Below are 27,676 nucleotides of genomic sequence, written 5' to 3' on the forward strand. Positions count from 1 at the left end.
AGTGTCTAAAATGTTTCTGTTGTTTTATTTTCATCGAGAATGGGTTTTTGAAAATTAGATCCACTGAGTGAAGCTGGAAGAATACAAAGCCACCAGCATTATCTGTGATGTCAAAACAGAGCAGAGATGAGCATAAGGCATTGTCTTCTGAGAGTCACAAACTTGTTCCTTCCTTGGAAATGGGGAAATGGGGAAATGTGCATGTGAATGTGCCTAACAACCCTGTGATCCTTGTTTCATTCCTTTTGATCATGAACATATTTTGTCCTTTTAAAAAATCATCTCAGTAATATTTAGCATATTTATTAGTGGATTTTATACTAAACTAGCTTTTTTGTAAATCTAGTTTGTGAATAGGTATGAAATAACACATGAAATAAAAATAGGGCATTATTTATTGGCTTATATTATTTAAGCGACTTAGTATATTATTTAAGCTATTTAGTTTTTAATATTTTGGACAAGGTAAACCCTTCCCCCCACTTTATCTTTCTGTTATTACAAAATGAATGGAATGGAAGAAATTTTCACTGTTAATATTTATTCTGTTTCACTGGATTTAAATATGGTTATTGCACGTATCTGAACATACTTGGACAACTGTTACCCAGTAAAGTTGTAAACTATAACATCTTCAAAGAGACTAAATCCCTGTTGTATTTTATTATAATATGGGTGATGTTTTACATGGAAGTTGCCACCTTAATAGGTTGAAACAAAAACTCAGAGTGATGGAGTGCATCAAAACAATTATTCAGGCAGTGTGTTGGAGAGCGTGGCATTTCTGAAGGATCAGAGGTACCAGGAACAGCAGTCCCCAGCAAGTCATCACTTCCGTGCCAAATGTTTCCATCATTGTACTTTGTCCTTTGTGAGCTTCCTGCCCTGGGTTCTTCTCTCCATCCATGCTGTAGAATCTTGGGATTCCCACCCTTACTACTTCCAAAAATGTGCTCCTTCCAAGTACTCCATTGGGCACTAGGCATAAAGAAAATTCTGAGCAAACAGAAGAATGAAAGGAATTCTCTTTTCACTTAAACATAGATGATGTTCTATAAAGATTCTGAATGCAACATCATATTCTCCATCAAGCTTTTATAAAACATTAAAGTATGGGACATTATAACATGTAAAATTATTTAATTCATATTTTAAAGATTACCCTGTGAATTTAACTCATGTTTCATAACAAAGAGATGCATTATTTGATGCTTTTAGACAATTATAATTTTTTAATAGGAATTCTAGCTTCCTGGACATAACTTTTATACTTAATGTTGAACATGGAGTTAACTTTATTTTGTCTATGAATTGCAAAACAAATGTTTTTGGACAATGTGCTTTAGTTTAAATAAGTCATGTTGCCTTTCCTTATTGGATCAAATGCTCAGATAATTTTTCAGCTCATCAGTTCACTCTGTTTTCATAGACATAGCTCTGGTTATTTCTATAATGTGACCTCTGAGAAAGAATTTAAAATTCTAAAATGGATACAAACCATTGCATATATATATTTATACACATATGTATTTTTAACTCCAGAAAAGGAGAAAAGTAATATATAATGACCAACCTCATGAAAGTTATGTGGACACCAAATGTTAAAATTGATGGCTTTTTCCCTTTAGGACTTATTTTTACTTTCTGCTTTCTTCTGCATTTTAAAATTCACTATCTACTCTCCGTAGTGGTGATTTGTCTAGTACCTAAGACTGGCTTTTGCAAGAAGTGCCACAGCATCACTCTCTTGACACTAAATCATCCTCATGAATGAATGTCCAAAATTAAGTGAGTTTTGTTTTTTTAGTTTTATCAAGAGGTGCTGTTTATCTCTCATTAACCTTAACTGGTGCTATGCTGCTACCTTACCTTCTATATGGCTCAATTTTACTTCCAGTACGAGGTTAGATAGGAAGCCAAGACATTACTTCTTTTATCATGAAGCAAAACTACATAAGCTTCAGATGAAGGTAAAAACCCACTCTTCTTCCTGTCACTTCCTGCTTAATGGCCTTCTTGATTTACTGCTTTAAGGTTGCCGAATAATCATGACTTCCATCCTCCAGGTATGTGTCTCAATGCATATGGTAGCCGTTAGACACACTCAAAGGAAATAGTGCTCCTCTACAAAGATGGATTCTACTTTCCTATTACCTTGTACCTAAAGAAATGACACAACACAATATTTTTTATGTGTTTGCTTTGTCTGTGCTCAGAATAATAAGTGCCACTACAAAAAGAGAAACGAATTGCATATTCAGCAGATGTTCTAGTTAAGAAAGTGAAAGAAGGAAATAATCATCACATCAGGACAATCAGTGGTTAATTTGTTGCACCATTCATTGGAGTGATGGCAAGTTCCTCTCCTGACTTTGCTGTGACAATAAACTAGACCCACCAGTGCATTAGTAGATAAGGTCTTGACCAAGTCCACCTAATTTCCTTGGCTCTTTCCTATCTACTTTTTTTTTTTTTTTTTTCAGAATAAAGATAAATGCTCTGTTTGGCCCTCTGTTCTTTGAGAGGGGCTTAATTCAATTTTGAATACTTAAGAAAACTAACTAGAGTCAGAATCGAGTGAGGATGAGAAATATTGGTGAGAAAGCAAGCTGTTGCTTTCACAGATGCTTCCTTCTCGCTTGGCTTGCATTTGTGCAATTGCACTTTTATATGGATTTTTGTCCTCCTGAATGCTGTTCGCTTTTAAAGTATATTTTTTATATGCTGCAATCCATCCCTCCATCCCTCCCAGACTAGCCTGCCGTGGTACTCAGTTTGTGAAAGCATTATTTTATTTGGATGGGGTCATTATGCGTTATCTTCAGTCCCAGACCCTTCTGGGCTGGAGTCGATGTCGACGAAGGCCTCCTTATTGGTAAACGTGGAGCTGAGAGTTAGGCTTTGTCGGGGCTTCACAGGGGCAAGTTCATCCAATTTAATATTTTCATTTTTGACCAGAATTGTCTTATCCATGTTTTCTTCACTGTGCCTTGCAACAACAGCATCGAACACATCCAATTTGGGAGGCAAGCTTCCACTTTCAAAGAGGTATTTGGCTAGATAGGAGAAGCAAATGTTGGATAAGAACGAGGTAATCATGGCGAGGGTTTTAAATGGGAATCTCTGATTATATATGCCGTTCTTATCAGAGTAGTAGCCAGGGTAAAAGATCAAGGGCTGAAGGTACAGATATGGCTCCCCGCCGGTGATTCTCAGGAAAAGGCCAGACACGTAACCTGCCACAGCCCCGTACGTGTTGGTTCCCTTGACGAAGAGCACACAGAGCAGCTGGGGGAAGATGATGATATAAACGAGGTCTGAGCTGAGGTACCAGAGCCCGTACACGGTCTTTGTTAGTAAGGCCATGGCTGTGGCGGACGCTCCAAACACAAACACCGTGATTCGCATGACCCAGATGATTTCCTTGTCTGATGCCTGCAAGAAATTGCCAGTGACAGCTTTTCACACAGTGCATTGGTTCATTTAGGTGAAGAGTGAGATGCCTCTCTGTGCTTTAAAACTGGTCTAAACAATTCCCCTGGTTCACACAGTTCAATGTGGGCAAAATCAGCCTAAACCACAGCAGAGGAAGTAAGCCATCTAGGTGGCCTCCCTGGTGGGCCTTTGGGGGGGGGTTTCTGTGTGCCATGTGCGGAAGCATGGGCAGCTACACATTTCCCTGAATGTGCATGGGAGAGGGGTGTGAGCTACTGTGCCGTCATAGGGGAATAATAATACAAGAAAGGACATCACATAAAGGACTTTACATATTAAGGAATAATTCCTAGGTGGCTGTGAGGAGGCATGGCCCACTCTTGCTTGCTGTCTCTTGGGAGTCCCATCATCTTTAAGTCTAGCCACCTTAAAAACAAGTGGGACCATTTTGTTCACTATGACCTAGAAAAACTAGAGAAACACAAAGCCTTAGTGAAGGAGGACGGTGAATAGGGCAATTGGCTCCTCAGTGACACAACAGTGGTGTTCTGCACCGACTTGATTCAGTCAGCTCAATCACACTGAGAGGCAATTTTCTTGCCAATGTAGACTTGGGAGTTCAACTGCACAAATGCCCACAAAATAACTTGCTCACTATGTTCTGCTTCAAGTTTTTTTTTTTTAAATCATCTTGATCAAACTCAAAGTTTTTTGATACTTTAGGTTTCATGACTCTTTCATTAGAAAGACAAGAAATGTAAATTATAGCAATATGAATGTACCTCTCAAAAAAATACTAGTGTTGATATGTTCCCTTCCATACGAACATGAATGATAACATGCATTAAAAATGTTTATGTACAGCTTAAATAAAATTCGGCATTATTTAACCTTGTGTGCTTCATCAAACTAGGGTCTGATTTGAATATAGGATATTACTATATATATAATACTACAGACACAATAAATATAAAGGTGACAACAACAACAACAGCAGCAACAACAAAACAACAACAATAATGTTATGTCTGAAGAAAAAACATTCTTACATTTTGTCTGAACGAAAGCTGGTAGATGTTCCGGGCAAACATGGAACTTGCTGACAAGATGGAAGAATCTGCTGAGGACATAACAGCAGCAGAAACTGCACCGAGACCAAAGAAAGAAATGTACACAGGGCAGAGGTACTTCAGAACAATTGGTAAAATCATGTCTGCTTCATCGTTGTCTTTGGGATCTAGAGGCCCATATGAAGTCTGGTTCCAGTCTGTTGAACAGAAAAAAAACAAATATAAAAACATCCAAAGAACCGTATGTTCTTTATCCATCTGGGGGTCATTCTATCTACTAAGAGCTTTTGAAATTTAGAATGAATTAATAAGTCTAATTAGAGGAGAAGTCTATAATTCGGTCTAGAAATCTAACTAGGTATGTTGGTCTAAGTGGGTGGGAAGTCCATTGTCTTATATGTAATTCTGGCTTCTAATGGGTTTGGGTACACTTAGCCTTATTCATAAGACCTGTTATCTATCATCTATCTATCTATCTTTCTATCATCTAATTATCTATCAATCATCATCTATCATCTATCTGCCTATCTTTCAATCATCAGTTATCTATCTACTTATCTACCTAGTTATTACCTATTTCTCTTCTGTAATTATGACATAAAATTGTACAGAATCACAGAACACAAATGTTATAAAACAAAAGCATGGAGTAGTTCTTCAATCAGTTGGAGATGTGAGAGGACACTTAGCGATCCAGTCCTCAGTCACACATGCAATAGTGGAGATATTCTCATCCATCCTCTTCCCATATATAAACTTGGTTTTGGAGGACCCTCAGCATTATTTTTCCCCCAACTATATTCCTTCTTGCATTGGATTCCACTTATTGGAAACAGGAGGCATGGTAGATAAAGGAAAGTCCTTGTTTATCGAGTAGAAAGTGCAGGTATGAGACTGCACTTCAGAAGGATTTTGGAATCTGTGTAAAGGGACTCAAAACATAAAAGATAGAAAAAGTCACAAGGAAACAGGAGGGCATGGGCACCAGAGATGGCCAGACAGCACTTTGCAGCACATCTCTAAGTCTGTGGGCCAGGCTGTTAAAAGCAATGTTAAAAGCAAGTTTGACATTGCGAGGATAAGAGAGAAATGGGCAGAAAATGGCAAGTGCTTGATTTCATTAAAGCAAGAAGTAAAAAGAAGAATCATCATTGGATTCATTCAGTGGTTCGCAAACCTTAATGAACATTGGGATCTCTCAGGCATGCCTTTACAATGCAGAATATCCTGAAAGAATCTGATAGCATAGGTCTGAATGATGATACTATTTGCCAAGTCTGGGAAGTCACCAAATTATAGTTAGTGCAATATATTAACCTTTGGAGTAAAATTTTATTACAGAGTATTACCAGTTTATTTTATCTCACAAAATAACACAGTGAAGCTGATTTAGAAATTACATACATAAATGGTACAACCACTACGTTTTTATACAATAAATAATATATGTGCCTGAAAATGTTTTTTAAAACCACAAAGCCAAAGTAAACAACATGCAGTTTCTTCAAATATATAAAAGGTTTTCTGAAAAAAATAAAATAAGAAAATGTGCTTTCAAGTTTTTAAACTTGAAACTTAGAAATTATGTCTGATATTGATACTACAAGAAAAATAGGACACTGTATTTTTTGTTTAAGAAAGTTTATGTCTTTTTATCATAATTGAAGGAGTTGCATGATCAATTAAACACTGTCAGCATTACTTTCCAAAATTTTCCATTCTTCCTTTTTTTTTTTTTTTAAAGATTTTATTTATTTATTTGATAGACAGAGATCACAAGTGGGCAGAGAGGCAGGCAGAGAAAGAGGGAGGAAGCAGGCTCCCCGCTAAGCAGAGAGCCCGATACGCGGCTCGATCCCAGGACCCTGGGATCATGACCTGAGCCGAAGGCAGAGGCTTAACCCACTGAGCCACCCAGGCACCCCTCCATTATTCTTTTAAATGCAGCCCAAAACCCGAGTGTTTTGACTTATACAAACCTATCCAATATACCAGTTGAAGACTCATCAACATTAATATTATTCTTTTTCAACAAAATCTGAGATGAACCACTAGTAAAATAAGGTATAAGATTATTTACATTTTATGGTGAGTTGGTCTGCTGAACTCTAGAATTCATAGAAGAAATTACATCTTCAAACTGATTTTTTAGCTAGTGAAATTCTGCATTGTGCTAATTAATCTCTTTTTTTCTTATTATGTAGAAAGTGGCCATTAAGACCTTATTGTATGCAAGATAGAGAAAATCATGGTGAAAACAAACAAAAAAATAAGTTTATCTTTGAATATATAGTTCTTTTTTTATTGTGTTATATTTGTCACCATATAGTACATCATTAGTTTTTGATGTAGTGTTCCATGCTTCATTGTTTGGGTATGACACCCAGTGCTGTTTACTTATACTATCGTGTACTGAAGAATACAATGGAATCTTTAAATGTACATTAATATAGCTCCTTTTTTATTTGCTGAGCTTTGATGGCATAATTCCAGGACCAAATAAGTGCAGTTTCCCTTGGATCTTACCACTTTTTTCTTCCTCCATTTTCTACTATGATTGTTCAAAGCTACACTTTGTTGAAACCAATTTTATAGCATTCATTGAGACTACTATGGTGCCAGAAATAACAACCAAGAATGTGTACTCAATCCAAGAAAAAAATAGAGTTCACTTTGTTTTTCTCTGTCTGTTGTCCTACAACACACACACACACACACACAGTCACACCCACACACAGACAGAAGTCAGATTTTTTCTGATTCTGACATAAGTGCTATCTTTTACTCAAAGGCACACAATCACCTTTGTCAGTTATCTTTTTAAGTGTTTGTTTATGTCATGAAGAAACAACTGGAATGGAAAATATACACTATGAACCATGACTGCTCTTGTAAAGGTTACATAATCCAGTAAGTAACTCTATTAATTGAAAATCAAAATAGCCATGAGTTTATCACCCTGTATCATCTTTAAAAAACACAGTGGAGTGAAAGATAAACTTCTTTAGTTTGTTTTAATGATATATACCTATGGAATTCTTTGAATTTGGGTTACTGTGATGTATTTTCATGAATGTTCATGGAAGTCATATAGCATAGATATGTAAGTGTCAGGAATAATTAACAATTTCAATTAAACTAATGGTGAGATTTTAAAAATGTTTTAGATAGAGGCTAACTAGCTTATGATGCTCTTTTTACCAAATTTGAATAAATTATTCCCTAAGTCTCAGTGCCTTAATTTTACCGTTACCTGCACACTTATTAATTTATTTCTTCAGGAAAGAAAACTCTTACTTAAGAAACAATTACAAATGTAAAGCGAAAATCTCAAGTTCAAACTGGTCTTTAGGTGTCATTAAATTTCTAAGCCAGTAGATTTCAAATCAGGTTAAGTTTGACCAACCAAGGGGCTTTAAAAAAAAACCCTGGTTTCTGGCTCCACCTTATATTATTAAAATAAAATCCCTGTGGGGTAGGATAGAAAGAGCTATTTTTTAAAGCATCTCTTCTCTTCCCCAGATGATGTCAATGTGTACTTTTGTTGAGAACCACTGTTGACAGAATTACATATACGCAATTGATAAGTATATCAACATGAAGGGGTATGCTCACATATGTTTTATTGGTGGGGAAAGCATCAAAAACTGGAGACACTGAGCTATGATACAATTACTTGAATGCTATAATAAAGGTCTCTATATGAATATGATGAGAAACATTCAACTAAGTGGAGGTAAGAGGGCAAGTGGGAGAGGGAGGGCAGCTGGGTGGTAATTGGTCATTTCAGTGAAATCTCAGTGGGTCAGTTAGTGAAGTTGCAAGAGATATACCTGTTGATGCTCCAATGGCCCCAATGAGTATGGCTGGTAGAGCCATCACCAGGCATCCAAAAGCTGCCAGGAAAGACAACACCTGAGCATAAGTGGCTGAGGATGAAGAGAGGACCCTCTGGAAGTAGGCTTGCCATGGGATTCCACCCAGCATCTGCATGGGAACAAAAGGGACTCAGAATGAATTGGAGCCAAGCAATATGCATTAGGTATTTTTAAATGAGATTTTTTTATAGTCACATTCAGTCATCTTTTTAAGTGTTTGTGTATGTCATGAAGGAACAATTGGAATGGAAAATATACACTATGAACCATGACTGCTCTTGCAAAGGTTACATAATCCAATAAGTAACTCTATTAATTGAAAATCAAAATAGCCATGAGTTTATCACCCTGTATCATCTTTACAAAACACAGTGGTGTGAAAGATAAACTTCTTTAGTTTGTTTTAATGATATCTACCTACAGGAATAGCAGTACCTACACAATAGTAATACCTACACAATAGTCATATGTTTGATTCTTATGTACCATAAATGGTCCTACCTGCCAAACACCTCAATGGCAATCACGTCGTTGTCATGTTTTCAACTGTGCAGAGTTTCCTCAAGTTTCTTCCTTCATCATTACATAGCCCAATCTTTTCTATTCTTTAATTTACCTACTTAAACTGCATTACAACTATCCAGAAGCCTTCAATTTGTTTTCATCTGGAGGTTTTAACCATCATAATTTTTTTTTCAAAAAAAATTAAGATTCTGAAAGGAGTAACTTTAATTTGAATTAATAAAACCCAGTAAATATTTCTGGACCAGGTAGTAGGATGGTTTTGAGGGGAATGGTTCTTGCTCTGGAGCTCCCTGTTCACTGGAAGAGTCAATGAAATCCAGCGTTTTCCAAAGCAGGGTGTGCAGAGTGCTTAAGACAATATAAAGAGCTTCAAAGAAAATATTAGAATTTCTATTTATACTCAATTTTACCTCATACTTACATGTTACTTTTTAAATTAAATGATATAACTTATTAGTACACTATGTGTAAGTAATTCATAACTACACATACCTACTTCGGGAGTATGCTTAAAATTCTTGTTGAGGATATACAATCAAAAAAGTTTTGGAGACAGTGAACTGTAATGTAATTTGTTGCCTTCTATAAGGAGGTATGAATGGGAAGAAAATTGAGAACAATTAATTAATCAGGGGTAACAGAGGCCGGGGAAAAAGTGGGAGGAAGGACAACTGCATAGTAATCAGGGAAACCTACAGAACTGACATGGAGTCAGTTCTTAAGCATTGAGAGGGTATCACAAGGTAGAGATGGAGAGAGAAGAGAGCACCTAGCAGAGAATTCAGTGTGAAAAAGGAAGAAAGAAAAAAAGCAATGAAGCAGCTCTGAGACCACTGTTTTTTTAGTTTAATTAAAGGTTAGGGTGTGTGGAAGTGGCTAAAGAGGAGGCTGGGGAATACCTTCCCCATGATTACAGCCATGGTTCTTTGACTTGCTTAGAGTCTGTGTTCAATAAATACTTATCATATGAATGAGTGAACTGGTGAATGAATTTCCATATTACAACGTACTGAAGCTGTTTCTTTAATTGCCGGTCTTCTTTCACTGGGCTCTAAATTCTGGGATGTATTGTTTATCACTTTCACCTCTGTGCTAAGAGTGCTTGACATGTATTGATTCCAGAATAATCACCTCATATAAAAGCTATACATGTTCAAAAGTTTAAAAAAAAAGTAAAAGAAGAAATTCTAAAATTCATAATCCATGCCTCAAGTCTATATTCTTCCAAAACTTTTCCTTTGGTTTGTAACTTGTTAATCAATACAGATCTTCCTTGACTTATGTTGGTGTTACATCTCAATAAACCCATCGTAAGCTGAAAAAATCTGAATTCAAAATCCAAAATGCATTTAATATATGTAAACTATTGAGCATCATAGCTCAACCTAGCCTACCTTAATGTGCTTAGAACACTGACAGTAGCCTATAATTTGGCAAGTCATCTAACATAAATGTTAGATACTTTATAATGAAGTGTTGACTATTTTATATAATTCATTGAATACTATACCTAAAGTGAATAGCAGTTTGGTGTATGGGTTCAGAATGTTCGTCAGTGTATCTGTTGTTCACCCTCATGGCTGACTGGGAGCTGTGGCTGGCTGCTGGTGCCCAGCACAATGAGAGAGGATCATACCACATACTGCTAGCCCGGGAAAAGACCAAAATTCAAAGTATGGTTTCTACTGAATGCTATTGCCTTCTCACCACTGCAAAGTTGAAAACCTGTTAAGTCAAACCATTACAAGTCAGGACTATATGAATATCATTAACATTTTCTATGCCAGTGAATAGTCACCAATAATTTCAATGCTTGTATGAATTGATACACTCTAATTTTACATGCCAATCTCTCTGGACATTTAAGTCATCAGAGCTTTGTAAATAAGGTAAAATCTGACCTCCACGGACAAACAGAAGCCCTGATGGCAAAGGTGGAAGAAGGATTAGGACAAGTGAGATGCAGGTGCGCTGCTGCATGGAGACTGTGAAGGGCCACCACAATAGGCCAGGGGAGGACTGCTATCAGCGAGCAGTTTCAAGGTGGGGCTGGGAGATCCCTCAGAGAAATCCAGAGCAGGACTCCACAAGTCACTTATGACAAGTGGAAGTTCAGAGAGCCAGTTGGAAGATCAGAGACCCTTGGTGAAACATTTCAAGGCATACTTCTACAGTTCACTCACTCATTCATTCAACATCTACTGTTTCACTACCACTTATGCTACATTTTGAAGAATGAACAGGACTTGGCCATATAATTTGGGGGGATGGAAGAAACTTTAGCAGTCATTGGATATAATGCATTATTTTGAAGATTAATAAATCTGAGGACTAAAGTGTAGTGTAGGAGAAATGACTTCAGGGTCTTGATGCTTTATTTCAATCCCTCTCTCAGACAAGGGTGTGATTATCAACAGACTACCTACCTTTGAGTGCCGTAATCTCCTCCATATCATCATAAATATACCCTGCCATGCAGACGAAATTTCACATACGTGTTACATTTAACTTTCTCCATTCAATTCATAATTATAAGCCGTTCTAGAAAAGTGTCAGCCAAAATATTTCTTAACAATCCTTGGGAAAGAAGCTCTGCCCTCACCCCACCACTGGAAACAACCTGTTTACATGTCTTCCTATCTTCTTACCAGGAATTTTTTTTTTTTTATAAAGATTTTATTTATTTATTTGACAGACAGAGATCACAAGCAGGCAGAGAGAGAGGAGAAAGCAGGCTCCCCGCCGAGCAGAGAGCCCAATGCAGGGCTCGATCCCAGGACCCTGGGATCATGACCCGAGCCGAAGGCAGAGGCTTAACCCACTGAGCCACCCAGGTGCCCCGCCTTACCAGGAATTTTTCTTTCTTTCTTTCTTTCTTTTTTTTTTTTTTTTTTAAAGATTTTATTTATTTATTTAACAGACAGAGATCACAAGTAGGCAGAGAGGCAGGCAGAGAGAGAGGGGGGAAGCAGGCTCCCTGCCGAGCAGAGAGCCCAATGCGGGGCTTGATCCCAGGACCCTGGGATCATGACCTGAGCCTAAGACAGAGGCTTAATCCACTGAGCCACCCAGGCACCCCTTACCAGGAATTTTTCTACTAGGACAGACACATAAACTTTAAGCACTGAAATTTAGCAAAGTGTAACAAATACAAAGTGAAATGACAAAATATCATGAGCCCTTTAAAAAGGAAACAAAAATAATTTCCCCTTCACTTTGATATAAACATTAATCTATTTATTTTGAAATTAAATACAATGTTTTATTTTTGTAAGTAATCCCTCCAGTTAGCAAAATCACAAAATCTGGCAGGTTCTTTTGGCTTTCCCCTCTTCTGTCAATCTGTGATCTGCCTTTACTGTTTCTGTGCCCCACGTCTCACTACCAACACCTTCACCCCAAAGTTCTGCATGTTCCTAAGCTGTCTCTGACTTCCCAGAGCTTCTTTCTTGGCATCTTTCTTGAATGACACCTCTTTTCCCAACTTCTATGTGCACTAAAGGCCTTTTGACAATAATTTGCTTATCAGTAATTAGGGACTAAATGGGTTACTTATTTCAGAAGAAGCTGGCTTTAATGCCTTACTCCAAAATACAAATTAAAACTTTCAGATGGCGTGGCCTCAGACTGGGGAAGTCCCTGGGGGTAGGGCATGCTGTTCCTGACTTACAGCACAACAGAAATATGGATACACCATACATCACCCCATAGACATTCTCCCATTAAGGCTTCACTTTCTCTCCACTTTGACACTAGTCAGCTACCATAGTAAGTGGCCCCATCTTCCAATAAGAAGCAGTCAGTGCAGAAAGAGATGTGCAGCAGTAGGTGAAATTTACATACAAGCCTTAAATCTTAAAAATGCATTTGATTTTAGGAAAAATAAGATTGCAGTCCTCAGGTAAGGGCATTACTTACCAACAGCAGAAAACTATCAAGCCAAGTGTAGACTTCAAATGATTCAATGGTCCCCAGCCAAGGCTTCTGATACTTGGTATGCAGAGCAGTGTACCCAATGTCAGTAACTGCAGAATGTGACAGGGCAAAAGGGACGCTGATCCACTGCAACCAAAGAGGGGCGTGACAGAGTTAAGCTACGACTTTTGCCACACGTTTTATTTTTTCATAGACCGCACAGCTCAGTTTCTCCTTTTGTTCAGACAGAGAAGAACCTGGAATCACGTTCTTTGTGGGACACCATGAAATTCTGATTTAAAAAGTTAGAGTAACATATTATCTATGCCTGCGTTTAGTTACACCATGTCCTATCAGTTATAGAAGCAGTCAGCCAACCTTTGGGAAGAAAACATTAAGTTTAAGAACATTAAGTATATTGATATATAAACTTTTCATGTTTTCTTTGAATTAGAGAAAGATGTCCATTTATTAAAGTGACAAGGAAAGAGCTGATTGAGAATTTGGTGGGTAAGACAAAACTCCAAGGATGAGCCCAGTGCTAATAAAAAATAAGGAATAGAATGGGGAGGCCTTCTATGTGGAACAAGGTAGAGGAGAACACACCGGGTGAGCCCTCAGGTCTTTTGCATGACAAGGTGTGCTGACATGGGAGTGGCTTAGGGAAATGGGAGAGATAAACATAAACACATGGCAAGAAATTTGAATTGAAAGCAAAGGGGTTTATATTTGTTCTGTAGCAACTGGAAGCTAGAGGCATTTCTTCTGAGTTGTAAAAAGATTTTAGTAGATTTCATCTGCATTTTAATATCGTAGATGTGAACAGTGAGCTTAGGAGAAGGGATAGTCAGGAGAAATAGTAGGTGCACTGATATGACCCAGATGAAAGCCTTAAATAGAGCCATCATATTGGAAATGGAAAGACACTGGTACTGAAAAGGGTTCTGAAGGGAGATTGAGGAGCCCTTAGATTACAGCAGGAAGAGATCAGAGAGAGGAAAATGAACAGATGAACTTCAACTTTACAGTGGTGGAGCTCCAAGGATGGTGATAAAATCAACAGAATTGGAGAATTTGAGAAAAGGAGATAGTTTAAGGTGTGAATTGATTCATTAATTATGTATGCATGTATAGCCATTTGCAGCTTGGAAAACAAACCAAGCTTGGCCTTTTACCCAGTCAAGTCAATAGTCTCTTAACTAGTAACCAAGACAACTCGATTCCTCATCAGTTTAGTCACATTTTATAGAAGACCACTCTAACATCTGTCCCCACATATATTTGTCCCATCACCTTTATGCTGGCATGCTTGATTTATACCCCTATGTATTTTAAGTTCTGGTCTCATGAAAGGCAATGAGAAATTACATATATCATCAGTAAATAGCTTCATCCCCTGGCATTGTCTTTCTCTTTCTTTCTTTTTTTAAAAATTTATTTATTTGAGGGGTGCCTGGGTGGCTCAGTGGGTTAAGCATCTGCCTTCGGCTCAGGTCATGATCTCACCGTCCTGGGATCAAGCCCCACATCAGACTCTCTGCTCAGTGGGGAGCCTGCTTCCCTTCCTCTCTCTCTCTGCCTACCTCTCTGCCTACTTGTGATCTCTGTCTGTCAAATAATAAATAAAATCTTTTAAAAAATTTATTTATTTGACAGAGAGAGAGATCACAAGCCGACAGAGCAGAGAGAGAGGGGAAAGCAGGCTCCCCACTGAGCAGAGAGCCCAATGCAGGGCCTGATCCCAGGATCCTGAGATCATGACCTGAGCTGAAGGTAGAGGCTTAACCCACTGACCCACCCAGGTGCCCCAGCTACTTTCTTTCTCTTCTAAAAAAAAGATTTTATTTATTTATTTGAGAGAGAGATCACAAGTAGGCCGAGAGGCAGGCAGAGAGAGAGAGGGGGAAGCAGGCTCCCTGCTGAGCAGAGAGCCCAATGTGGGGCTCAATCCCAGGACCCTGAGATCATGACCTGAGCTGAAGGCAGACGCTTAACTGACTGAGCCACCCAGGTGCCATAGCATTGCCTTTCTTAAAATACCAAGTGCATCAGCTAAGAGATCTGTCATTGCCAAACCAAACTTGCTTCCAATGTTCCGAACAGAGATCTATTTCTGGAAGGTTATGATGATGCTAAGGAGAATTATGAATTTCAGCACTGTCCATTTGCTTCTGACAATTTAAAAATAAGAAAATAGGAATCATTGAGCAAATTAAATTGACTTGAATTCAACAAAGCTACTAGTGAATGAGATTCCATGACATGCACATAGATGCTAAGGGAAAAAGAGGAAATGTTGTGATCATTGCTAGCATATGTCAGTTTATGGCTAAACTGTAATTTTAGTTGTAGTCCATTCTTTTAAAAATTTCTTCCCATTATTGAAGATACTAGAAAATTAAAAAAATGAATATGAGATTTGACTTCATTTTTCATTTCTGTCTAGTGTAAGTCCTAAAATAAAGAGCTTTTCATTCTGAGAAAAAGAAGGAAAAAAGAGAAATCTCAAAGGGTGTTTTAGTCATCCATGAGAAGGGAGTCATGATGTGCAGTCTCAGCTTCTTCTTTCCGTGGCCTTTCTCCAAGGGCACTGGCCGTAAAGGCTGCACAGCCGGGATAACAATCGTGTATGAACCCACTACAGTGCCCAGCATGGAGTGCTCACGCCATTTTCTTGGATATGTCCTAGATGTTGGATATTATTATATATGTAATAATACAGTCTTCACATTTTAAGATGTTGAGTTTGCAAAGGCTCATCACTGACTAAAATGTGTTCATAATACACAAAAGCACTTTTAATGAAGCATCAATAATATGTCTCATAATTATACAGTACTTTTTACTGAATAAAACACACATATATTACCTAATCTAGTTTAGGACTTAAAAGCAATACATGATAAATCTTGTTAGTGCCTTATATAATTAAACATTTTCTTTGTTTTTAGACCCCCCCCAAATAGTAAAGATTAATATTGAAACCCACAGTTTTTTGAATGGGATAATTTCTGTCTTATGAGCAGTCTTACGGATCAATTAAAATGATTACATGGAAAGGTTAAGAGACCAATGCAGGGGGTGCCTGGGTGGCTCAGTCAGTTAAGCATCTGCCTTCAGCTCAGGTCATGATCCTTGGGTCCTTGGGTTGAACCCCACATTGGGCTCCCTGCTCAGTGACATTTTAACTCTGAGTAAAATGTGTTGTCTTCAAACTCAAGGAAGGGCACACATAGGTTTCCATCAAATGTAGGCATGAAGGAAAGGAAGCTCTAGACCTTTCTAAGAATTAAACTGAGAGCCTATTTTCTGTCAAAAAACAAGAAAATGACTACAGTTTTTTGTCCAATTAATTCGCTGAGAAATTTGAAATTTCAAATGGTACATGACTTACTATGTATTACTCATGATGGAAAATAACATTTCTATTAATTTTGCTGAGTTCATATAAAATGCTACATTACCATTTAGAAAGAAGAAAGAGAAGAAAGTAAAAGAAGAAAGTCTGTGACTGGCTCCACTTACCAGGCCTATGAAGATGCAGAAAAGCTGAACAACATCGGTGTAGGCCACAGAGTACAGACCACCCACCAGTGTGTACAGAGTGGCGATCAGCGCGGAGACAATGACAGAAGCTTGCACGTTGACGTTAATGATCACGCTGATGGTGGCTCCTGAAGAAAGCAGACAAGAGAATTCTGTGGTCAAGGTACTCAAGTGGATTCCACCTTCTGCTCAAGGATATACTGAATGTTCAGTGACAGCAGGTACTTCCCCATGTCATGTGAAGTGTATTGGATGATAACAGCTAATGTAATTTTTCATATAAAAATCTTAAAATCTCTGTAACTTGCATATGTGTGTGTATATATATATACACACACACACTTAGTATATAATACATATATATTTAAAAATATTCTTTCTTTCTGAAATTGATGCTTTGGTAACTTATTCATGTAGGACACCCAAAACCCATGACATGACTTTAGAATTCCATGATATATACTAGCTATATACAATATGTTTATTCATATCCTCAAAATAAGCACAATCACTATTTTCCATTTTGCGTTAACTCTGACCCCGCTAGCTTTTTAAATTTATTTTTATTTATTTTTATTCTTTTAAAGATGTATTTATTTATTTTTGAGAGAGAAATAGAGAGAGAGCAAACAGGGGAAGGGGCAGAAGGAGAGAATATCCAAGCAGGCTCCCACCGAGCTCAAAGCCCAACTCGAGGCTTGATCTCATGACCCATGAGATCAGGACCTGAGGTGAAACCAAGATTCAGACACTTAACCAACTGAGCCACCCAGGTGCCTCCTTGTTAGCTTTTTTTAGATAACAGATGGTAAAAGGTACCAAGGTTTAAGACAATTTTGTAAAAGCAAATCATAAAATTGTTAAAATTTATTCCAGTCCCACTGCTAGATTTTAACATCATCTAAGTAATTTTCATTTAGCAGAGCTTTTTTTTCATTAGCAGAATTTTAAATCTGCCTTAGAAATAAAATTTATGTTTTTCCTATGTTATGACTTTGTTTGTTGTGTTTGTTAGTGTCTGTATTTCCAATGAGAATATTAGGGAATGGACAATTGGATCACTCACTATTGTTCCTGGACTTCCAGTTTGGAATTCACTTGCTGGTTTACAAACCCTTTCCCATTGTTCTCAAAGTTATATAGTTTATATGTTATATTACTAACACAGCAATTATAGAAATGTTAACATACACAGAACAAATACGTGATTTTTTTGGTATCGTTGATTGCAATCTTACGTTCTGCTACCGCTACCATCCCTCAATTGCATGCTAACAGTGTATGCAACCTACCAGAGATGAAAATCCATTTTGTGAAGGAGCAATAATATATATAATATCAAAGATAACAATATAAATACTTTTCAAGATTTTTTTCTTAGTACTTTGGATTTGGTAACAAAATTATTTTCTTGAGTAAAGGTAATTAATAAAAGGAAAAGTCTGGTAAGGAATTGGAGGATGAAGACAAGGGAATGCAGTCAATTATTTCAATTATTTATAAGTGACTTTGGACAACTGAGTAATTTTTGTTTAGAAACATAACAAACTTTTTTTCCCTTGCAATTATTTACTTCATGTTGAAACTTTAGTTCCAATTCTTTGCCATTCTTTTGGTCTGGTTTTCTCCTTTAATAACAACATTTCTAAGCCATATCTCATGAATTTTGAAAAGTACAATTATTACCCTGCCTCTTAGGGCTGCTGTTTAATTTTCTACCCATTAGTAAAAGTCTTACTTTTACTAATGCTACACCTCCAAAAGGTGGGGTGGGAGGCTACATGCTATAGAAGAAAGAGCACTAGACTAGGATCCTAAAGATTTGGATATTGGTAAATACTACCATTTGTTTGCAACTCAGTGGTTTTAAAGAAGTCACCAGCTTTCCTATCACTATTAAGACTGGGATAAATTTTTTTCTCAAAAATATTTTCTAAAGATTCCATCATTTGTAGTGAGTAAAATAAGTTTATACTTCCAGATCTGTTATGAAATATTACTTTATTCATGCAACCATAAAAATAAACATACTATAAATAAAGTTATAAACATTCACTGAATTTCAGTTGTGAGAAGTATAAACATACATTTTTTTAAAGTTTTATTTATTTATTTATTTAGATTGCATGAGTTGAGAGAAGGGTGGAAGGAGAGGGAAAGAGAAATCCTAAACAGACCCTGTCCTGAGTGTGCAGCTTGATGCAGAGCTCAATCCCATGTCTCCGAGATCATGACCTGGACTGAAATCAAGCATCAGATGCTTAACTGACTGAGCCGTCCAGGCACTCCTAAATATGTATTTCTTTAAAAAAAAATGCATATAGGGCCACCTGGGTGGCTCAGTGGGTTAAAGCCTCTGTCTTCGACTCAGGTCGTGATCTCAGGGTCCTCGGATCGAGCCGCGCATCAGGCTCTCTGCTCAGTTGGGAGCCTGCTCCCCCACCCCCTGCCTGCCTCTCTGCCTACTTGTGATCTCTCTCTCTGTCAAATAAATAAATAAAATCTTTTAAAAAATTGCATATAAAGGATGTGCATTTACACCAAAAGGACAGTTTAAAATTCTCCTAAGTTTCAGTGGTGAACTAAGCATGTTCACAGGAAGGTGGTAATAGATCTTATGTTTGTCTGTTCTTAAGCATTCCAAGTTATTTCTAATAAACGTTAATTTTGCGTTATGTCCAACTATCATTTTTGAAGAAAATATGTGTTAATCTAAAAATGCACATTCTCTTTACCAGAGCATTATGTAGAGAGGGATATACATAGCAATATATATATATATATTTACATATATACTGTCACACACACAGACATAGACACACACATATACAAAAATAACTAATTGCAGCAAAGTTTAGAGTTTAGTTCAAGTTTATATTTCCAAAATACTTTAGAAATATTAGTTGGGGCACCTCTGTGGCTCAGTCGGTTGAGTGATTCTTGATTTAGGCTCAGATCATGATCTTAGGGTCGTGAGATTGAGACTTATGGCAGACTCCATGCTCAGCAGGGAGTCTGCTTCTCTCACCCTCTGCCCCTCCCCCTGCTCATGCTCTCTTTCTCTTAAAAAAAAAAAAAACCCAAAAACCTTTTTTAAAAAGAGAAATATTAGTTTATTAATTCAATTCTCCCCTTAGGGCTCTATTATATAAATTGATCTTTATTCCATGAGAGTGAACATTTTGTATTCTGTTAGCTATTCAGCCCACTCCTTTTAAAATACCTCAGCGGGCAGCTTGTCTTAAAATCAGCATTTTTTAGTGTTGAAACTAATGACAAATAAACTACCCATTGCTTCTTGGCTAATGAGAGCAAGGTGGGAAGGGAGGTGTATTTTTACACATAATTTCATTAGGATATAAGTGCAGTGGCAACTGTGGTGTATTATTATATTGCACCAAGAATGCGCAACATTTTCCACTGACTTATACAGTATTTTATAATTATCAAGCTCTCTTCTTTTCTACATCAAATCATCCCTTCATTTTACAGCTGAAGACCAAGAAGGTAAGATTATATGGGAATCTGAAAAAGAAAGGAGTGAAAGGTAACATAAACAAATATCTGATATTACAGAGGTCAGATCTGATTATAATACTGAAGCCAGAAGACAAGTTTGTGGTCTGGAATATATACTGCAGAAGGACATTCATCTTATCTTACTTTTGGTTTGACCACTTGGGGTCTAACTGACTGAAGCCCTTTATCTTACTTTGTAAGAAGTGATGGAGAGAAACACACACAGATGCCTGGATGCCAAACATGCACATAGTTCACTGAGGAAGGTTGTGGAACTTCCAACCCTGCTGATCTTCAAGAAGGAAATCAATGCCCAGTGAAATGGTTTATATTTCACCTTGATCAAAAGGCAGGTTATTAAGCCTGACTGAAGATCTCCCAAGATCCCACTGAAATCTCTCATTTTCTAAACCTTACACATGGGCTGAGAATCAGTGAGCCCAGGATGGGCTGTCCCTTAGCACTAATTGGAGTCTAAGTTCATTTTCTAGATCCCTAAACATGTCTACAACTCAGTACTTTAGGATTACATTGAGAAAAGAAGTACTGTTGTTTTTCTTCTCTTTTGAAGAAAGAGATAATTCGCTCACTCATTCATTTATTTGTGATAAAATTACAACTATTAACAAGACACAAATTCTGCCTTCAAGAAATTTATAATACCTTTTATGAGGTTGGTTTTGGGTGTGATACAGATAAACAGGCACATAATCATACAATGAAAAGAGAATTCCACGTGCCTAGGGAAGCCCATAGGAAAGTCATCCAGCAAGGTCAGAATTATGATTCCAGTAAATGAGGTCTAAGAGAAGACTGAAGGACATTTTCTGGTTAGTTAGGCGGAAGTCAAAAGGGCAGAGGGGGAACAAGTCCAAAGTAGAGGGCACCTGGACTTTCACAGTGTTAGAGGCAAGAGAGGAGGTGAAGTCTAGGGTTATGGAAGAAGGAAGGGAGGGATAATGAGAGGAATCAGAGCCTAAGTCATAAAAAGCTTTATGCGCTCACTTAAAAGTTTGGAAAGGAACAGTAAAGCGACATGAGCAGATTTTCATTTTAGAAGGATGAGTCTGTACTATGTGTAGATTAGAGGAGGAGCCCTGCACAATAAGCACAGAGATGGTTGCATTCATCAAGATGAGGGAGGCTGCAGGTGGCCTGGCCTGTGGCTTAAGCGAGTAAAGTTGGGTATGTGATGCTCCGTTAACCAGAGAAAGGCAGAGGTCCTTACCTAAGGCAGAGAAAATGGCAGCAGCCCAAAACATTTCTCCCATCAGTGCAGGAATAAATAGGAGCCCACCCATGCGTTTTCCATAGATCTGCTGAAACGGGTCTAACATGGTCACATATCCCTTGGAGCGCATAGGCTTTGCAAAGAACAAACCACCTAAAATAAATTAAACAAGTGTTTATGAGAAAATAAAAAATTCATAATATAATAGTCTTTGCCAACTTTTTACTATGCTATAATTTCTCAAGGGAAATAATTTTTTTAGAACACTGATACGTGTGGAAGAACCAGTCTGAAATATACTGTGAGTACAGAACCAAGACATATTTAGCAACCAAACATGTATTTCTTAATACATTTGTCATTGTACGCATGCAAAGGACCACTGAGTGGTATCCAAGGCATGTGGGTTGAAAAACATGGACCCGTGTGGCACTCACTAAAATGCCTTTGTATCACCCAGCATAGCATTCAGACACTGATTAAGCACATAATCCAATGAATGTATTTTAAGTGCAAAAAAAAAAAAAAAAAAAGGAACTCTGTTATATAATATTTTTGACCTTTCCTTAGTTTGGTTACAAAAAGAAATTCAGATATAATTCAAGTTGATTCATTGTTAATGATACCTCTATACTATTTTTGAAAGGAAAAAAATCATATGTTAAGAAATTAACTCTTACCATAGATCAAGGGATTTAAAAAAATCATATTCCACAATCAAGGGATCAAATAATCTTAAGCATAGTGTTACTGATTTCTGGTAACATCTACTTGAGAGAGCTCTGGTAACATTTTCGTTTTCACCATAGTTATTCACAGTTTGACTTGTTATTTCACTTGTTATTCGTACTCCTGTTCTTTATGCTTTACTGGTGGGTCACTAAGGTTTAACTTTCACTTACCTAAAATCAGACTAAGAGAATATCCAATTGGTGCCTGAGCCCAAGCTAGACCATAATCTGGTACATACACTGCTTCAGCGGTCCCGTTGATGTAACCTCCTCCGACCCAGGTGGCTGAAATAGAATGAACAGTGAGGGAAAGACGCCACCATACGTATCATACCCTAGACCTGCTCAGTTTAACACAGTCCCCATTAGCCTCCTGTGACTATTGAGCTCCTGCAATATGGCTAGTCTGGTTTGAAATGTTCTGAGTGTAAAATACACATTGGATTTCAAAAACTGACTATGCAATGGGGCACCTGGATGGCTCAGTGGGTTAAAGCCTCTGCCTTTGGCTCAGGTCATGATCCCAAGGTCCTGGGATCTAGCCCCGCATCAGGCTCTCTGCTCGGTGGGAAGCCTGCTTCCCTTCCTCTCTCTGCCTGCCTCTCTGCCTACTTGTGATCTCTGTCTGTCAAATAAATAAATAAAAATCTTAAAACAAAAACAAAAACAAAAAAAAACTGACTATGCAAAAGTAAATGTAAGCTGTCTCAATAATTTTTTTGTGTTAATTACCTGGTGAAATGAAAACATTTTCAATGTATTGAGTTAAATACATTCTATTATTTATATTTATTCCCCTATTTTTCCATGTTTTTTAAAGTGGTTTGCAGAAATTTAACATTCTTTTTATGGCTCACATCATATTTCTCTAGGACAGTGTTGCCCTGGGTGTTTTCTGAGTCCATTTAGTCATCAATACTTTCAAACAATATTGTTATATCCTAAAGTCTGACATTATATTCAAAATATATGACAATTTCTATTCTCAATAGTAGTGCAACTTCCTCCCCCAGCTTCCATAACATGAGGTCAAGTTTCTTTATTTTAAGGTCCTTCTGTTTTAATTGTATTCATCTTCTCACATTGATCACAATTACCTTCCTGGGCAGGGGGAGGAGAGAGGGTAGGGCAGGGTGGAGCAGGGTGGGAACGGGGGAGGGCACATGTGTGCAGTTATGGATGTATGTGCTTGTTTTTTTAAATTTTATTTTTATTGATAAGGCCACTTCTTAAACACCCTGGGTACATAGGATTTTGGCAGATCTATTCTCCATCATAGTATATTACTTACTTTCTTAAATTGTTAAAGGAGAGAGGACACTTCTACTCCAAGGTGTCCTAAAGTGAGTTTTCCCCTCCCCCTTCCCAAGTGTCCAACATACACTTAGGCATAAGAAATAGCATTTAGTATTTGATGTAGACTGCATACCTACTTGTATTCTTTGTTTTAATCTGGGTCTTTTAGTAAGATATTTGATATTTCATGAAGCATAATAAGAAATACTATCTTCTTCAGGTATTATTTAATAGAATATCTGTAGCATAATAGTTGAAGGAGGAGGTCAAAGAACCAAAGAAAACACATGTTGGTTAAACAAGGTTGGACCAAGAAAGATCTATAAACTCTACCATTTTCAGTGAGAAAGCAATACCATATTTGATTATTCTATTATTTGGTTATGATAAAGTTAAAATTAATGGAACACTTAAATCTTTATAGTTTATATCCTTTGAAGAATATTGCCAAAATATTTTAAAGAATCCATTGTAGAATTTGTGTAAGATTATAAGGAACATAGGCTGGCTTACCATATATGAGTCTGAATACTAGGCTGTATCATCCAATTGGGACTAAAACTTGACTCTGAAAAGTTATCTGAAATTTCATAGAATGTAAGTAGAATAAATAATATGTCAAAGACAGGTGTCTCTATTGTGTTTATGCCAAAATTTATCTGACTTTTGATCCAAATACAAAGCAAAGAAGAAAATGTTGTAAGGTTAGTACTATTGTTTAAAAGTTAACATGAAAAGAGCTCCCTGCAAAGGAATTTTAAGCACATTTAAGTGGAAAGTTTATATACAAAATCCTAAAGTGGACAAGGATGCACTTAGCAGCCACTCTCATCTGCTTGGGAGCTTTTACATGGGTGTTAACAAATAACAAATGCTATTACTTTTTTTCTCATTCTAAGCCTTTTTGAAAATTTAAACAGGCTTTCCCTGAGTAGAAGACATGAACAGACACTTCTCCTAAGAAGACAAACAGATGGCTAACAGACATGAAAAAATGCTCAACATCTCTCGGCATCATGGAAATACAAATCAAAACCACAATGAGATACCACCTTACACCTGTCAGAATGGCTCAAATTAACAAGTCAGCAAACGATAAATGTTGGCGAGGATGCAGAGAAAGGCGAACCCTCCTACACTGTTGATGGGAATGCAAGCAGTTGTAGCCACTCTGGAAAACAGTATGGAATTTCCTCAAAAAGTGGAAAATAGAGCTACCCTGTGAGCCAGCAATCACACTACTGGGTATTTATCCCAAAGTAGTGATCCAAACGGGTATGTGTTCCCCAATGTTTGTAACAGCAGTGTCCACAATAACCAAACTATGGAAAGAGCCCAGGTGTCCACTGACAGATGAACATACAAAAATGTGGTATATATATACAATGGAGTATTACACAGCCATTAAAAATCAAAATCTTGCCATTTGCAATGACTTGGATGGAGCTAGAGGGTACTATGCTAAGCAAAAAAAGTCAATCAGAGAAAGACAATTATCATATGATCTCACAGATACGTGGAATTTAAGAAGCAAAACAGAAGATCAAGGGAAGAGAAGAAAAAAATAAAACAAGATGAAACCAGAGAGGAAGACAAACCATAAGAAACTCTTAATCATAGGAAACAAACTGAGGGTTGCTGGATGGAAGGGGGGTGGAGGGATGGAGTAACTGGGTGATGGACACTGGGGAGGGTATGTGATGTAGTGAGCACTGGGTATTTATGTAAGGCTGATGAATCACATACCTGTATGTTTGAAATGAATAATACATTACATGTTAATAAAAATATATGATAATTAAAACTAAAAAATTAAAATAAATAAAAATTTAAAAAATAAAAATAAATAGGGATGCCCCCTCCACTGGGTGTCTAACTGGGACTTGAAGAAATGATTCTCACAGGTGCAGAATGAGACCTGATTCTCCTGGCAGGCAACTGGAACTGCTAACAACATGCCAACAATGTTTCACTGCATAAAGTAAATGGTCTTATGAGCACAAAGCTTATTAGTGATCACTTTTCATTGTGTAGGTCTCCTCTCCTTTGTCCAAAACATACTTGGTGACTGAATGATTATCAAGTTGGTTACTTATCATGTTAAAGTCCTCACATTTTTACCAGTCTCGTCCCTTCCACACCAGAATTTGCTCTGCATGTCTGTATATTTCATGTCAGATTCACCAGTGAGAACAAGAATTCTTTCAAACTATATGCATTTTTAATTTTTTAAACTTTATTCTTTATCAAATATATACAATCAATGAATCTGACAAGGTATAGGTAATACGGTTCATATTTTAAATGAATTATGAGACTGACCACGATTCTTTTCAGTCCTGAAAGACTGAAAAAAATCTTTAAAAAATGAGCTAGACCATGACCCATGATATAAAACATCACGACTCAAATTTTTCTATATATCTTAATAGACTGTTACATCATTCTAGATGATGAGAACAAATTCTGAAATATTATCTTTATGAACACAGTAGATATAGCATTAAATCAAATAGAACATTATAAGAATGAAAAAAATTACAGTCAACAAAGACTTTGATATAGAGCAGCTCATTTATTCTTTTCAACAGTTTTTTGAGGGAGACCAACTTTCTTTGTTTTATTTTGTTTTTCTTCTTTTTCTTCTCATTTTCTTTGTACAGAAAAAAACCTGAAGGGAATATAATCACAATGTTTTAATTCACTTCCAATGCCAGTATCACATCTGGATCTTTAGGGCAATGAAGAAATGTTTGCGGTATAATAAACAATGAAAATGAAGATGTAAAGTTGTGTACAGTGTTCATCAATAGATGGATAATAAGAGAAACAACATCTGGAAATATATACCAACGTTTCAGGAAAGGTATATGCCGGTGGTAGTCTTATGGATGATTCTTACTCTGCTTTTGTACTCATCTAAATGTGCATATTAGATTTCACAGAAAATATTTTGCATGATACAGTTTGCTCTATGTATGTGTCTATGTAGAAAAACTGAGAAACAGAGGGTAAAGAAGGACCTCTTTACATACGATGTGCCTCTATAAAGAAAGGGGATGCAGTGAGCTGGAGGTCTGCCTGCAGCGCGATGTGCAGGAGACTCAGGGCGTGGCTGCCAGAAGACCTGGGTTTGGTGCTTATTCTAGTTCTCGTTAACACGTAACTCTGTGTCCTTACTTAACCCCAGAGTTCTTTCATGGTACTCAAATATAAAGAATTTCATGAAGATCATATGAAACCATATATAGTTGACAGAGTTAAACAACATAAGATGTTTATATCTGAAAAATAAAACCTACAGTCCATGAACTATTCTAGAATATGATAAGTTTCAGATGGCCAGCTGTGACGTAGTCTTCATGGATTGCTTTGGCAAACTACTCCATTTACAGATGAATCACCTTAATAGCACATCAGGCCTGAAACTGGGCATCATTTGGATATCATTTCTGATGGGATATTTTCCAATGGGCCCTCAGAGTTCCAGTTAGTGTGGATTAATTTGCTAATGTTTAAAAACCTAATAAGAATCAGAAGTGAAATGTGTGTTTTAGTGAATATTTATCAAATAATGTTAAAGATATAATTTTAAATTGTTGTTTTTCAGAAATATTTTCTGCAACCAAGAAGAGTATAAAAGAGAAGCAAGTTACCTCTTAAACAGAACCACCTTGGGGCATCAGACCCTCAGAACCCAGAGGTGGTTTGAGTGGGGCTGCAGATGCTGCCTGGGGCATTTCTGTTAGGATACACCCTAGCTTTTCCCCTTTTATATCAAGGTTCTTGGAAATTTTTATTTTTCCAGTGCTGTGGATTCCTAATATGTGATTGTCTTCTCCGAGGGAATTAGTTTACGAAGTGGGAGAATTAGGTTTCAAAACAGGGCATCTATCAATTTGGAATTGTGTTGCCCCTAACTGATTTATTCAGTTGAAAGCCATCACGAGTTAATGTTCATTGACATTCATCATTTAAGACAACCCAAAGTCACAACTTTGTGCCTGTGTTAGTGAACATGATGAGACGCTGACTTTATCACGTAACTTGTAAGACCAAGACACTTTTCTCCACCTCTTTGTTTTTACTCTGTTCCCACCCACCAAACTGTCCAGATAGCCCAGATTCCTTTCATTGATATTCTGGCCAGCGATTTATTATAAAATCATTTTGTGCAAGTACTACTGAGTTGCAACCATTTTACCTTTGTTTTAAATAAATGTGAAATTATTTTTAGAATATATAAGTAGTGAACAAAAGGAATCCCCAGAGGACAAAGGCTACCGTCTGCCCTGTCACTCTGAGGAGCCAAGGAGGGGTGGACAGCACGGAGCGGAGGCATCAGAACCTACCTGTCATGGTAAATCCACCCACCAGCAGACCAATGTCTCGGCCACCAACTATGATGGCCTCGCTGCGCTCTTCTGAGCTGCCACTGTTTTTGGTTCTCCAGGCTGCCCATATTCCAACCAGCAATATTAGAAGGTAGAACACGATGATAGCTATCAGTCCTTCCACATGGAAAGTCAT

General features: G+C 37.3%; 1 protein-coding gene across 1 annotated transcript; it reads right to left on the bottom strand.

The window, feature by feature from the left end:
- Positions 1-2,808: 2,808 nt before the first annotated feature.
- Positions 2,809-27,676, bottom strand: SLC5A7 (solute carrier family 5 member 7; the record flags this gene model as incomplete). The annotated part of the gene is made up of 8 exons (XM_080813624.1): positions 2,809-3,435; positions 4,485-4,702; positions 8,339-8,492; positions 12,827-12,970; positions 16,349-16,497; positions 21,117-21,272; positions 22,022-22,135; positions 27,499-27,676. The coding sequence occupies 8 exons, from the start codon at positions 27,674-27,676 to the stop codon at positions 2,809-2,811; spliced, it is 1,740 nt and encodes a 579-aa protein (XP_080669750.1).

This window comes from Martes martes, assembly GCF_963455335.1.
Source record: "Martes martes genome assembly, chromosome: 9".
Classification (NCBI taxonomy): Eukaryota; Metazoa; Chordata; class Mammalia; order Carnivora; family Mustelidae; genus Martes; species Martes martes.